The sequence below is a fragment of the Peromyscus leucopus genome, chromosome 4, assembly GCF_004664715.2.
Source record: "Peromyscus leucopus breed LL Stock chromosome 4, UCI_PerLeu_2.1, whole genome shotgun sequence".
In the NCBI taxonomy this organism is placed as follows: Eukaryota; Metazoa; Chordata; class Mammalia; order Rodentia; family Cricetidae; genus Peromyscus; species Peromyscus leucopus.
In genome coordinates this window covers 96822444-96837230 of record NC_051066.1, presented here as the reverse complement: position 1 = coordinate 96837230, position 14787 = coordinate 96822444, and the positions used below count along the sequence as shown (strand labels likewise).

Below are 14787 nucleotides of genomic sequence, written 5' to 3'. Positions count from 1 at the left end.
ATTTCTATAAAATCTTGCTTGCTTGCCCACCCCACCTTGTGGTTCTAGAATATAAAAGGGGAATGCAAACGGCCCAGGATTGAAGCCTTTCAAGAGCTGTCCTGGATTTGGTCCACTGGTGCCTTCTTTCTTCTACTTTCACTGATGTTGGAATGCTTATTCCAGAAAGATTCCCACAGCAGTAGAAGGAGAGAAGAACTGAGTATGCCTGCTGTCCTCTGACCTCCACATGCGCACCATAGCACACAGGCACCTAGCCACAAACACACACATACATACATGCAAAAAAATAGTGCCCAAAACAAAACAAGTTATGCAGGCACTGGGTGTGAAGAAATGAAATAAGACACTCCATGCAAATGGAATCCAACCCCCCCCCAAAAAAAAAGAAATCAAGAGTAGTTGTATGAGAGAAGTACACTCTAAATCAAAAGCTATAAAAACAGAGAGGAATTGGGCCAGTTACTGAGTAGACTGGGAAGGAAGGTCATTTGAGCCAATAAATTTGAGCACAGCCTGGGTAACATGGTGTGACCCTGCCTCAGTGGGGAAAGGGAACAATAATGATAAGGAGTCAACTCAGCAGGAGGAATTAACTATAAAAAATACATGCACCAATATTACACTACCCAGATAAACAAAGCATGGCATTCATATACCTAGAGGAGATGGACAATAACTACAAGGGACTCAGGGAGGGGGCTGAGGCTGAGTAATGGGTTGTAGCTCTAGTTGGCTCAGAATCACTGGACCAAGCACCCATCTCCAACTGGACAGTCTATATATCAGCAATCCGACTTATAAAGAGCAAGTATAATAGCTCACATGACAGAATGTGCTGAGGACAGACAGCAACTCCCCTGGAATGCGGCCCTGGACCCAGGAAGCCAAATTCTGCTGCTATGCTTTTATCAGCGCTAAAGTAAATTTACTAAGATTGTACTCCCAAGCCAGGAGAGATGGCACCCACTTCTAATCTTAGAGACAGACCAGCGGGTCTCTATGAGTTCGATGCCAACCTGGTCTACCTTTAGAGTCCTGGGACAAAATAAATTATAATAAATAAATAAATAAAGTGTGCTCTCTCTTCTGAGATCTTGACACTTTTGGGATTTTTTTGTTTTGGTTTGGTGTTTTGTTTGTTCTTCAATACAATCTCTGTGTAGCCCTGGCTGTCCTGGAACTGCTCTGTAGACCAGGCTGACCTCAAACTCAGAGATCTGCCTGCCTCTGCCTCCCAAGTGCTGAAATTAAAGGTGTGCACCACCACCGCCTGGCTTGACACTTTTTTTTCTTTAGATATTTTTTATCTCTTCAATTTTTATTATCAGGAGTGACTGAAATAAAAAAACATAATTGAGTCCCATCATTATTGTCATTATGGAAATGGCTTTAAGAGAAAACTGGTCAGATGAATATTATTGCCTTTCAACTGGTTAAATGTTGTCATTGATAAAACAGACAAGCCCAGAGACTCTGTCCAGAATGTTCAAGATATGGTGTATTATACAACATGCCTGTTCTCAGGGAGAACACCTAAGACATAATTGTGTGTACTTCTTGATCTCGTCATACAAGACAAGCACAAAGGCACCACCCATTCCCCTGAGAATGTTGGACCATGCACCCTTGAAAAAAGCCTTGCTTCCTCCAGCAGTCAATTGTGCCTGTACACTATTAGTCCTTTGTGTCCTGGCTGCGTCATCATACCACAGCAAACCGTGTCAAAGGGATAGGAAGTCAGGCCAGCAACAGTAGTGACAGATTGTGCAATCAATCATCCAGCTGATGAGGATGTGAGTATTCTTGGGATCTGGAAGCATTATTCCCTTTGCAGTGTCACAGATATCAAAGCAGGCAGTTCAGTAGATGATAATGCCCTGTACTGACACATTAAAGCCTCGGTACAGGCCCCTAGTCCCATAACATTTGTAGATCTTAACCAGGCAGTCACCAGCCTTTGAATTCCTTTTCAGCTCCAGCTTTGCCCACATCAGCTGCTAGACGGGTATGGGCAAAATCAAGAGGGTACACAAAACACAAGGATGTGGTCCCAGTGAAACCATCTGATGCAGGTTCCCAGCAAAGTAGTGCCAAAACTGGGTCCTCTTGTCCACACCACCCAAAAAGATCTGTTTGTATTTATCTTTGAAGGCAAAGTTGAGAGCCTGCGTGGGGAAGTATCTGATGACATTAACCAGGTTACCACGCCAGAAGGACAGGACTCCCTGTTCCTTGGGGATACGAACCACGCAGTCTATAATGCCCTTGTATTGCTTATCTCCGTGATTTGCTTGCTGGCATGCTGCACTTGCAGCAGCAACTTGACCTGTTCGATGGGCACTACCACCGTCTTGGAGATGGTCGTGGCCACTCCACCTGCCAAGAAGTTCTTGGCAAAGGACACAGCGGCATCTGTCATGTTGAAAGTAAAAGAAAAGGCAGAGGACTGCAGGACAGGACTGGGTTGACAACCGGCTTTGACTCCCAGACTCTGGGAGACACTTTGTTTCTAAATAATTAACCCTGGTCACATTTCTGGGTAGGCCTTCAAGAAATCAATAAAGCAATATATAACCATCTTAAAGTAGATTAAAAAAAAAAAAAAAAGCGGGTCTGGAGAGATGGCTCAGAGGTTAAGAGCACTGGCTGCTCTTCCAGAGGTCCTGAGTTCAATTCCCAGCAACCACATGGTGGCTCACAGCCATCATAATGAGATCTGGTGCCCTCTTCTGGCATGCAGGCATACATGGAGGCAGAACACTGTATACATAATAAATAAATAAATCTTTAAAAAAAAAAAAAAAAAAAAAAAAAAAGCAAACCCAGGTTGGACAGATGACTCAGTGGTTAAGAGCATGTGCTATTCTTGCAGAGGATGGAAATTTTGTTTGTTTGTTTGTTTCTCAAGACAGGGTGTAGCTGAAGTTTTTCTGTGTCCCACCCAGTCTGCAGCCATTCAGACCCAAGTAAACACACAGAGGCTTATATTAATTAAAACCGCTCGGCCATTAGCTCAGGCTTACAACTGACTAGCTCTTACACTTAAACTCAGCCCATTTCTGTTAATCTATATGTCGCCACATGTTCTGTGGCTTTACCTATGTGCCTGGACAGCAGGCTGGCATCTCCCGACTCAGCCTTCCTTTTCCCAGAATTCTCCTTGTCTACTTATCCTGCCTATACTTTCTGCCTGGCTACTGGCCAATCAGCATTTTATTTATCAACCAATCAGAGCAACACATCCGCAGCATACAGATCAATATCACCCATCAACAGGGTTTCTCTGTATAACAGTCCTGTCTGTTCTGGAACTTCCTTTGTAGACCAGGCCAGCCCCGAACTCACTGAGATCCACCTGCCTCTGTCTCCTGAGTGCTGGGATTAAAGGCATGTGCCACCACTGCCCAGCTGCCTGGCTGCAAGGATGGGAATTTGATTTCCAGCACCCACATCAAGTACTTCTTTATTGACATGCATACACCTACACACACACACACACACACACACACACACACACACACACACACATTACAAGTAAAATGTTTTCTAAGGCAAAGCTAGAAGTACTTGGGAGCATGTGTTTGGAAGTGGATACAAAGAATGAGAGCATGTGTATAGCTTGTGTTTATTAGTATTTAACTTTCTTTCATTAATCAATTTGCAGTGCTGAGGATCAAACTCAGGACTTTGAGCATTCCAGGCATGTGCCCAAGTGTTGAGCTATATGCCCACTCCAAGCATTAATTTTTGCAAAAATAGGTTCGTGGGTTTTGTTGTTGTTTGTATTGGTTGGGTTTTTTGTTGTTGTTGTTTTCATTTTTGTTTTGTTTTGTTGTTTTGGTTTAATAATTGAGTGTTCCTTAAATATTAAATGGAAGTAGGAAGTAGGAAGGATTACACACACCTTATAATAATAAGTATGTGTACAAAACTGAAATTCAAAATAGAACAGTAGAAAATATGGGATGGACATCTTAATTCTTAGTATGATGTTATACAGCAACCTTGATGTAAGTATATAATACATTTCTGGAAATTTTATCTGAAATCTACGAATATTTTTATCATGTAGAATATACTATGCCCAAATAAAACTACTAGAAAATAAGTTACAATAATATTTATCAAGATAATCATCATCCTGTCTCAAAAAATTATTTTAAAAACAAAATAAAAATAATATAATAAAAACCTCTAACTAGGAGGTAACTGAGTAGTGCTTGCAGTGGTAGACTCTGATCACTAGGGTGCGCTATTAGCATTGTCAGCCAGCCAGACTGTCAGAGTCTGAGTGGAGAGCGAATCTAAAACCTTAGAAGTCACAGAACTTTCTCTTGGCTGTCGAAAGGCATATGTCACCAGGAATCACAGCACCATCTCACCATTTCTCTTTAAAACTGTGAGCATGAAGCCTGGCACAGTGGGCACAAGCCCGTCATCCCAGCACTTGGGAAATGGAGGCAGGAGTAAGATGGGGACGATGAGGTTAACCTGTGGTGGTGGTGGGACTTAGTCTCAAAAACAAACAACAACAAAGAAAAACAACAACACAAACAAACCAATGAACCAACCACACCTACAGGGATACAATGATGTATTATTATTGGATGACTTTCCTGTTGCCAAAACAGGGATCAAAACCAAACAAAACTCTTTGAGCATTCAATTTCCAGTATCCAAATAAACAAGAAACTGAGCAAATGTAGAATTCATTCTTCTAAAAACCTTAACTGTTGAGCTGGGACTATAGCTCAGTGATAAAACACTTGCCTATTATGTGTGCAGTTCTAGGTTCAATCCCTAGGACTTTACGAAAAGAAACTTTTTTTTTCTTTTGAGACAGGGTTTCTCTGTGTAGCTTTGGAGCCTTTTCTGGATCTCACTCTGTAGCCCAGGCTGGCCTCGAAACTCCCAGAGATCCGACTGCTTCTGCCTTCCGACTGCTGGGATTAAAGGTGTGCACCACCACTGCCTGTTGGGGGGGGGGGGCGGCTTTTAAATTGTTAACTTTAATGACCTCATTAATCTGAGTCTCATAAAAGTTAAGGAAAAATGGCACCAGGGTAAGAAATAACTCTAATTAGAACAGAGTTGTCTTCTCCTTTCCTTTGCTGTGCTAGGGGTCAAACCCAGGGCCTATAAGCTTGTAGTCAAATGGTCCATTACTGATCACACCTTAAAATTACTTTATAAATATATTTATTTTAACTTTACTTTTTTGTCAGTCTCAATACTCCTTTATATTATAGCTGATTTTAATTGCCATCAAACCCAAATTGATAGTCAATAAATTGAAATCCCCCAAATTATGGTTACTTTATCTAGCTATCCAACATTTTTCTCTTGCCTTATTTTTTTTTTTTTTTTTTTTTTTTGGTTTTTCGAGACAGGGTTTCTCTGTGTAGCTTTGCGCCTTTCCTGGGACTCACTTGGTAGCCCAGGCTGGCCTCGAACTCACAGAGACACACCTGGCTCTGTCTCCCGAGTGCTGGGATTAAAGGCGTGCGCCACCACCACCTGGCTGCCTTATTCTTTTTATTTGGATTTTCACATTTTTGAAATAAAGCCTATCACCACTAAATGATGAACTTTCCAAAATTAACAAAAATGACATCAGAACACAAATATTTAGGGTGGCTCATAGAATTGATGTGAGTGCACTTCTGTTAAAGACAGTGCAGCAGACCCTCTCAGACAAGCGTCTCACTCCCTGTATTGTTTAGTGACTCCTGTTAGAGTCTGAATATGCTACAGACCCCCAAAGCAGCAGCTACTACACTGCGCTCTATGGGATTTGCATATTTACTAAGTACACTGCAAAACCCCGAACTAAGTTTTGTATTTGTTTTTCCAGCACCTAGCAAAGTAGTCCATCCTATGAAAATTTGTTTATAGAGATCTTGTGGATTGAGCAATGTTTAAATAGAAACTAGTTCGATAAAAAACTGAAAGGCGAAGCCTGTTTGGTGGTGTGCAGAAGCATTTGTACACTCCACTACTGAGTTTCAGGTTTCAGAGCACTGTGTATTCAGTTTGAAAATCAGCTTGACAGCTGTAATGAGATCGAATTAATGTACACTTATGAGTGTGCAATTCTGAGGTCTGAGAGGCTTTATTTTTGCTCTTTTTTGACCCCAGGATTGAACTCAAAACATTGTCCATGATAACCCGGTGCTCCCCCAGAGAGCTCCGTGTTTAGCCCCGGGAGACTTAGTTTTTGCTTTTCTGTGCTGGGTTAGTTACTTCTCTGGCCGTGCTGACAAACTCCCCGACAGAAGCAGTGTAAGGAAAGGTTTATTTTGGTTCATAGTTCAAAGTTCCAGTCCTTTGTGGAGGGACAAGCTGTGGAGTTTGAGATGTCTGGTCACCTTGTATCTGTAGTCAGCGAAGCAGAAAGAGATGAATGCTGCTCTTTAACTCACTTTCTGACCTTGCTTTTCTGCACACACACACACACACACACACACACACACACACACACACACACTGTCAGCATCTGCACTGGGGGTGGAAGGTGAGGGATGGGGTTGGGGAAGGGCTTTGCCATTCTCATGTGTCTGAGGTTTAGGGTCCTTGACATGGCCACGCCTAGATGTGGTAGAGTAGCTCACACATGGAAGGACAGGGAAAGAAAAGATCATTCAGTGTGTTATGTCATGCTAGAACAAAGGAGAAAAAAAAAAAACTATTGTAAGGTTCATTATGTCTTGTACGGAGACTTCCGAGTATAAAACTGAATTTTACTATTCTAGAATAGTTTGTAAGATTCTTCACAAATCCAAGTTTTGTTCCTTTACATATCCCAGGGCACCCCGGACTTGAGTCATACATCTTTATTTTCCCAAGTCTTCCTTTATTAGTTATCCATCACCACACAGCCAATCAGTATTTAAGGCAATAGCAAACATTTATTTTTGATGCTGGGTATTGGACCTTAAACATTTATTGTATCATGTTGTTTTTGTGGGGCTGAATTTGGGGAGTGGCTTACTTAGCTGATTCTGGCTTTGGCTTGTTTTACAAGTTAGTTGTCAAGATGCTAACTGGAAACTGTAATTCCAGCATGCCCAAGGCTGAGGCAGGAAGATCAGAAGTTTGAGGTTATCCTGGGGTACCGAGGGGCTACATTCCATCTTAAAATCAAAACAGTAACGATCGCACAATGAAAACCATTTGTAAACATAAATTTTTTTAAAAAAATTCTACCTGGTGTGGTAGCACGTTTATAATAAATAATGGAAAAAAGCATTTTTCTGTTTTCAGCAGTAGAAACAAAACAATGTGGCAACTTCTTTATGTTGAATAGAACAAGATGACTTCATCATCAGTTGCCTTTGAATGTATTTTGTTCTACTTTTTGTCCAAGAATCTGAACATGACAAGCAGTAAAGATGTCTCCTGATCGTAAAGAACATAAAGAGGCTGGTATTTCCTCAACAGGAAGAACATTTCTGTCCTTTAAGAAGATAATTAAAAGTGAAGCGTTAAAATTCATCTCATCCTTTCTGTCCATCGCAAACACGTGGCAATCATTGTAACTGTTAGGGAGAAAGAGCACTCACTGGACATGCGGTATTTAAACAGACATTCGTTTTGTATTCTTGGTTAAGTTAACTCTTAATTTTTAATGTCTACACAATGGCCAGTAAAGATAGGAGGGTGACTTACTCTTAGCTTTTTGTTTTGTTTTTCACCAAAGAGCTTGGCACCCATTCAACACGAAATATAAATGTCTCCCACACAGCCTCCATGCTCCACCCTTCGTAGTCAGTCTTTGTATGTCTTTGAGCCACTCCTGCAAACTCCTGCTTAGAGTCCCAGCCTGGTCCACGCGAAGGGCTGTGCATTGTGGTTTTTCGTAGGTTGTGAAGGGGTACTCCCTTCTCCAGGCTGACGTCTCTGCAACTCCTTTCTTTCCTCCTCACACCTACCGGTCTCCCGGCCCTGGCCAGGAGCTCAGGTTAAGGTTCTGGGGACAGCGCCCATTCCTCAGATCCTGGCGGCTTTAGGTCTGAGCAGGGGAGTAGACCTTAAACAACGACCCGGCCTCACGATTCTCGTCGAGACTGCCTCAAGTGACAAAGTATTTCCAATTTTCTTCCAAAGGGCCCAACTCTGTGGCCACAAGCACGCTGAGCTAGGAGAATACCTACTCATGCTCGCTCTCAGAAGCACTGCGCCCTACGTCTCTACTCAGGACAGGCCGGCCGTTGCGGCGGAGACTGGAACTACAAGTCCCAGAATTCCCGCGCGCACGCGCACGGTCATTGTGATGCTCCTTTCCCGGTAACTCGCCCTCTCAGGCAAACCTGAAGATAGCGGCAATTCTCCGGTGGGGGGCGGAGACGCTCTGGCTCATTTCTCCGCCCCCTCCCTGATAGGCAATGGGACTAGCCAACCGACGCCACGGGCTGGGAACGTGCTCTCCAATCAGCACCCGCGGCGGAGAGGTGGGCGGTGCGCGCTGGCAGGGCAGGTGGGCTAGGCTGTGCGGCTTGCGGGGGGGAGAGTAACGTCGGGCCGGGTCAGCGGGCGCTGCAGTAGTCGCCGCAGCGGCTATGGGAGCGGTGGGGACGAGGCGGCGGCGGCGGCGGCAGGAGGAGGTGCAGGGGCTGGCACGAGTGCAGCGGCCCGGGGAGGCCCGCAGCAACACCCGCAGCCGCCGCCGCCGCCTTTAGACGCGGACGGCACCCGAGGGGACCGCCGGCCGTCTAAGCCGCGCTCGGGTCCCGCCGCAGTGGGCGGCGGGGGATGGGCAGGCGGCGGCGGGCCAGCCTGCTGAGCAGTGACTCCCGCCGGTGCGGACCCTGAGCTGAACCCCAGTCCTCCGCCGGAGATCCTGCGTCCGCCGCGGCCCAGGTAGGACACACCCCCGAGCCCCAGGGCGTCTCCAAGTAGCCGTTCTGCGTCCGCCGCACCCCTCGCCCAACCCTACCGAGGCATGGAGGAGAGGCTGCCCGAGACCCCTGGGTCTCTGCCCACGCCCTGGGCTGGCGCCAGACCCAAATTGGTCCTCATCCCAGAGACCGTTCTGGTTCTGCCCCATTTCCCCGGAGGCTTTGGGTGCCTTCCCTGAACTTGGAGGGTCACGAAGCTGCTTCATCTGTTCTGTGGGTGACCCATATATCACTTGTACTCATGACGCCTCTGATTACCAGGACCGAACAGAGAGGATTTTTTTTTTTTTTTTTTTTTTTAAATTATGAGCGTTTCATTTTACCTTGCTTTTCTCGCTGTAATGGAAGAGGGACGGGACTACGGAATCTCTTCTCTGTGGGGTAACAAGGAAGGCCGGGACTTTGTAGTACTGAAGTAATGACCAGAGGGATTTGCTTTGACAAAGATGATGCTGTTGATACGCTGGGATGCCGAAAGAGGGACAAAAGAGCCCACGTATACGTACTGTCGAGTCAGAGAAGTAAATAATCAGGGGGATGCTAGGATACTTCATCTTCCGGTGAAGTTCATTTTGTTTCAGTTGTGGCGCTGCCTTAGAGGTAAAAATGACATTGAGTTGTACTTTGCTTTGGATTAAAGTTGATAGGCTCCTCTCCTCTAGGGTTGGAAGCTGTCCTTTGAACATTAAAGAAGACAATTTTATTTTAACCTGTATATGATGGGAAGTTGTTATTTAGTAGCATTGAATTTGTGTGAGAGAGTATATTCTGAATGGACATATGTTTGTACTCAGACTCTCAAATACAAGAAGGATTCCGGCTGTGTTTTGTTACAGTGTTTGGTTTTGAGCCATTAACAGTTGCATTGACATTAAACATGGACTGGCCAGGATAGATTGCAAAGATGTATCTGTTTTCTTTTAACTAAATGGACTAGAATAACATTCATTTAAGGGATTTTAAAAAATGAGAATTTTAAAAGTATTTGAGTGGGTTGAATACTTTTTGTCTTGCCACTTTAACGAAGCTGTAATGATGACAGATATAATAATATGACATCTTGGAGAATCCATCCTGATTTGGATTGTGGTCTATTAAAAATTAAAACACAATGAAAGAAATCTTTAATGTAGAGGTTTATATTTCCTGTATGATGAATTTTTAGGAAGACACCAAAAGGTATGCTTGAAACATGATTGCAAAGGAAAGTTTCTCCAATAGTTTAACTTTATAATGGAATGTTAGAAACTGATTTTTCTCCTTCAGTTTTGGACACATAAAAGACATTGAGGCTCAAACATAATTTCACTAATTTTATTTATAATTTCAAATTGAAACAATTTGATCATGAGTAGGGAGCTGGCTTAGAGAACATATGTCATTGAGTGAATTCTGTATTGTATATGACTTCAGATTTCTATTGTTAAATAGTGGCTATTTTAATACCTCAGGAAAGCTGAACAAATTGAATTCAATTATGCAGGACTTTATATATCTTTAAATGGCATGTTAGAAGTGAAATTTGTATAATTTAGGCAATTTTAGGGAGTAATTTACACATAAAGCATTAAAATGTGACAGTCATGGGTTATTTAAAATTTTTTAGATAGATTTATATTTGTATGTAGAGTATTTTACCTAAATGTGTGCGCAGTGATAAACTATTGGTTTTTCCAAGTGTTACATTACAAAGTATGTGTGATACAGCCGAGTTAGTTCTGATCAAGGAATGGAAGTTTCATTTGGTGCTGAGCAGGAAGTTCTTTGTGAGCTACACAACTTTATCAAATAACACCTACGGATGATACTGCTTTAGTGTTCAGAGGCAGACTTACTGGGTAGTTCAGGCTGCTCTTCAAGGCCCTGTAATCCTCCTTCCTCAGCCTCCCAAGTGCAGGAATTACAGGTGTGAACTACCTTTTTTTATGCTGTGCTGGGGTTCAAATTCAGGGCGTCATGCATTCTAGGCAAGCATTCTACTAACTGAGCTGTATCCCTAACTTTTCATTTTATTTTGAAAGAGAGTTTTCCTAGATTGCTCAGGCTGGCCTAGGTCTTATGATCTGCCTGTGTTTGACAGCAGAATAACTAGGGTTGCAAGCATGCACAACCACACCCAGCTCATTAATCTTTAAATTTAAAAAAAATTGTGTGTACGTTTGCTTTGCCTGCATGTATGTAATTGTATACATGCCTGGTGCCTGTGGAAGCCCGAAGAAGGTGCCAGATCCTCTGGAACTTGAGTTACTGATGATTGTGAGCTGCCATGTGGGTGACAGGAGCTGAACCCGGGTTCTTTGGAAGAGCAGACAGTGCTCCCAACCACTGAGCCATCTCTATCCCTCATTGATCATTTTACACTTCCTTTTTAACTTTTACTTTCTCCTATTTCAAATACTTGCCTTAAAAAATAAGGTTGTTGTGTTTCTCTTTTTTTTTTTTTTTTTTTTTAAAGATTTTTATTTATTTATTATGTATACAGAAGAGGGCACCAGATCTCATTACAGATGGTTGTGAGCCACCATGTGGTTGCTGGGAATTGAACTCAGGACCTCTGGAAGAGCAGTCAGTGCTCTTAACCTCTGAGCCATCTCTCCAGCCCTGTTTCTCTTATCTAAGTTATATGAACATCTCAATACTATATTTCTGTTAATATTTGTCTGCAGCTTTCTGCATGTGTTGTATGTTATGAGTACGTTTATACAGTTTCTTTTTTCTTGGTCCACTAAGTACCCCAGCTTAGATTGTATCTAAAAATGGTTTTATTAACATTTTTCAATGACTAATAAGGCAGAGATAAGGGAAGAAAAGTAAGAAAAAGAAAAGCCAAAGAGAAAAGCATGATATATACTGATAATGATGTTTGATTTAAAAATTATCTGGATGCAGAATTACATGGTAAACTGGATTAGGACTTCCTTTCTATTGAACTTCCATGGCATTTAATAAATTCAGCATATTCAAGGCTGGAGAGCTGGAAAGTTGGCTCAGTGTTTAAGAGCACTTGCTGTTCTTGCAAAGGACCTGGGTTTAGTTCCCAGCACTCACATGGTGGCTCCCTACCATTCATAGCTTCAGTTTCAGGGGATCCAGTGCCTTCTTCTGACCTCCAGACACCAGACTCACAGGTGATACACAGACATACATGCTGGCAAAACAATCATACAAATAAATAAATTATTCAAAGCAATCTCTTTGAATCTTTGAGTGGTAAGTTGTTGTAGCAGCTGCATACATCCGTTTTTTAAATACTTGCTAAATATTTCCCATGTTATACTGCCATGGGTTAAAGATTCAACAGTAGGGCTGGGCGGTGACTTTGTACCTTAATCCCAGCACTTGGGAGCTAAGAGGCAGGTGGATCTCTGTGAATTTGAGGCCAGCCTGGTCTACAGAGCTAGTTCTAGGACAGCCAAGGCTACACAAAGAAACCCTGTCTTTTAAAAAAAAAAAAAATCAGCAGTAGACAAAAGAGAAATATCTCTTCACTTTTGAGTTTACCATATAATGGAAGCGGAAACCTGTAGAAACAGATACTTATACAAGTTTCAAGTATTATGAAGAGAAAGTGTAGACATGAGCAGTAGGTTCAAGAGAAGTTTCCGTTTTATTAACCCTAACTCATTCAAAGGTATTCTCTGTTAGCTTCAGAGGTCAGTGGAAATATTTTCACTCTAATTAAATAATTAAAAGTAAATATACTTATGAAAAAAGTAATAAAATTTAATGTGCATGTAACCCTTGTGTGTTAGTTATTCAGACACTGTGTATCTGTGATAAACAGGAGAAAAACAAAGAAGGAACTATTTCATTTCACAGTTCTGAGGTTCTCACCCACTGTGGCAGGGAGGGCGCGCTGGACCAGGTCAGCTCACTTCATTGCATTGAGGAAGCACAGAAGACACCCATGCTAGTGGGTCATGCCCTCAGAGGTGGTTTACTAATCCCCTTAGCTCTTCTCAGTTCAGTCAAGTTGACAATCAAGATTAACCCTTACAGGTCCACCTCTTGTTAACTTGACACCTCTCTTTAAAACCTAACATTTGGACTGGGAAGATGTATCGGTAGGGAAAAGTGCTTGCCACACAAGTCTGAGAAGCTGAATTCAAACCCCAGAAGCCATGTGAAGCCAGATGTGGAAGCACATGTGTGTACCTGTGCTGAGATAGTCGGTGGAGATGAGAATCCTTGGAAGCTCGTATCTGGTATATTCAGGGGGAACAGCAAAAGACAGACCCTGTTTCAAACCTTCACATGCATGCTGTGGCATGCGAGCCCCCCACCCCCCACGACTCATCATAGAGAGATTAAAATAAAACACCTTAAAATCCCATCCCTGGCCTTCAGAAGGTTTATGTCCATCTGAAAGTACAGTTATACAGTTCACCTCCAGAGTTCCCACAGTCTTGACAGTTCTAACCTGTTCAAAAGTCCGAGTTTAAAATATTTGAGATGGAAGCAAACTCAGCTGAGTCCTTGTAAAATCAGAAGGAAAATTATATACTTAGAAAGTGCAATGGCACTGAGTAAACCATTTCATTCCCAAAGGAAGAAATAGAAAAGGAGCAAGGTGGGGTTAGGACCAAAGCAAGACAGACCCAACGGGGAAACCACACCCATGGTTCTACGTCTGGAATAGTGATGTGATGTGTTCTTCAGAGCAGCACTACCTCTGGGACCTTGCTGCTGCAGCCCACATGGCCTTTTCTTTGGTTGCCTTTACTCGGTAGCAGCCTGTGTCTTTTCTGTTATGCACATTCCAAGTTCCTGACACATCTGACTTTCCAGAAGGTCTCCATTGCATCTTTGGCTTCATTCTCATGGTTTTACACATTGCTCTTTGGGGCTGTCTGCAGGAATACTGACCTTGCTTTAAATTGGAGTGGAAGCCTCCATCATTCTGTAGTATTTTATTCTGCATGTCTGCAAAATATGCATCATATGAACAGTACCAAGGTCTGTTGCCAGTTCCAGTGATAGTTATATCTGCATGGACAATGGTCTCTGAAGTGGCCTGAATGGCTGGATGCAAGGAAGTGCTTGTCAAACTAACCCTGCACTAGCAAGGCACTTAGGAGCTATCATCTCAAAGCAAGGTCTTTTGAATGAATTAAAACTTATACAAACTCAGTCTGCAATGGATGAGATATGCTCTGAAATTCTTCCCCACCCCAAGGTCTGATTACTTATTTATATTGGTTATTCTTACTTAAATACCCTTCAATTTTGCTAGACTCACAAGTAGAAGCCTCCTGTGAGGACAGTGTACATCTCCTGGCAATCTGTTTCTGGCGTATTTCTGTGGCTTCTTTTATTCTCCTGGCCAAAAGTTTAGCATATTCTACAGCCTCTACGTCATTTTTCTAGGTGTGTTGTTTCTTTAAAGCAGCACATTGGCATTTGTCTTGCAGGACACATGGAATAAGTAGACACTGAATCTTGGGGACTTTGGTTTTAGGCTTCTTATCTTGTTTAATGACTTTCTGACACTGTATTGGCAGACATCATCTTTAGAGAGATGGAAAACTTTTCAGATTTTGCTAGCTCTTTTGGGCCTCAACCCATGGTTCTGGCTTTAGAGTTAAGGATAGAAGAAATGGGTTATGGAATTTGCCTTCACGCCTAAAGAAAGCTGCTAAGGCCAGGCATGTGTCAGGGGCAGCCCTAAATGGAGGCCTAGTAGAGAGATCATTGCATGAAGCTGTGAAGTTGAAGCCTAGGTTGCCTTGGAGAACCCAATATGTTAGAGATGACAGAGTTGTGGTATACTTGTTAAGGAGAGCTGCTAACAGGAGTGGAACCAGCCCAAGAGAAAGAAATCTGTTGGACTTAACAAAGCTGAACAGAGTTGGAGATCTGAAGAGTGTTTCATCATCAGACATGGAGA

At 42.7% G+C, this 14787-nt stretch overlaps 1 protein-coding gene and 1 pseudogene across 4 annotated transcripts in view; one reads left to right on the top strand and one right to left on the bottom strand.

The window, feature by feature from the left end:
• Window positions 1–1313: 1313 nt before the first annotated feature.
• On the bottom strand, window positions 1314–2568 carry LOC114699548 (annotated as a pseudogene).
• Window positions 2569–8318: 5750 nt separating this feature from the next.
• Ttbk2 (tau tubulin kinase 2) overlaps window positions 8319–14787 on the top strand; it is a 116139-nt gene continuing 109670 nt past the window's right edge. For 2 of the 4 annotated variants that reach the window (XM_028878674.2, XM_028878673.2), the window contains exon 1: window positions 8501–8862. Coding sequence is in view for 2 of the 4 variants with exons in the window: in XM_037205150.1 (XP_037061045.1) it covers window positions 8388–8453 (66 nt within the window). In the remaining 2 variants the exon portion in view is untranslated. Of the gene's footprint in view, window positions 8454–8500; window positions 8863–14787 lie in introns of those variants that run through there. The other 2 variants (XM_037205150.1, XM_037205149.1) reach the window with 2 other exon arrangements.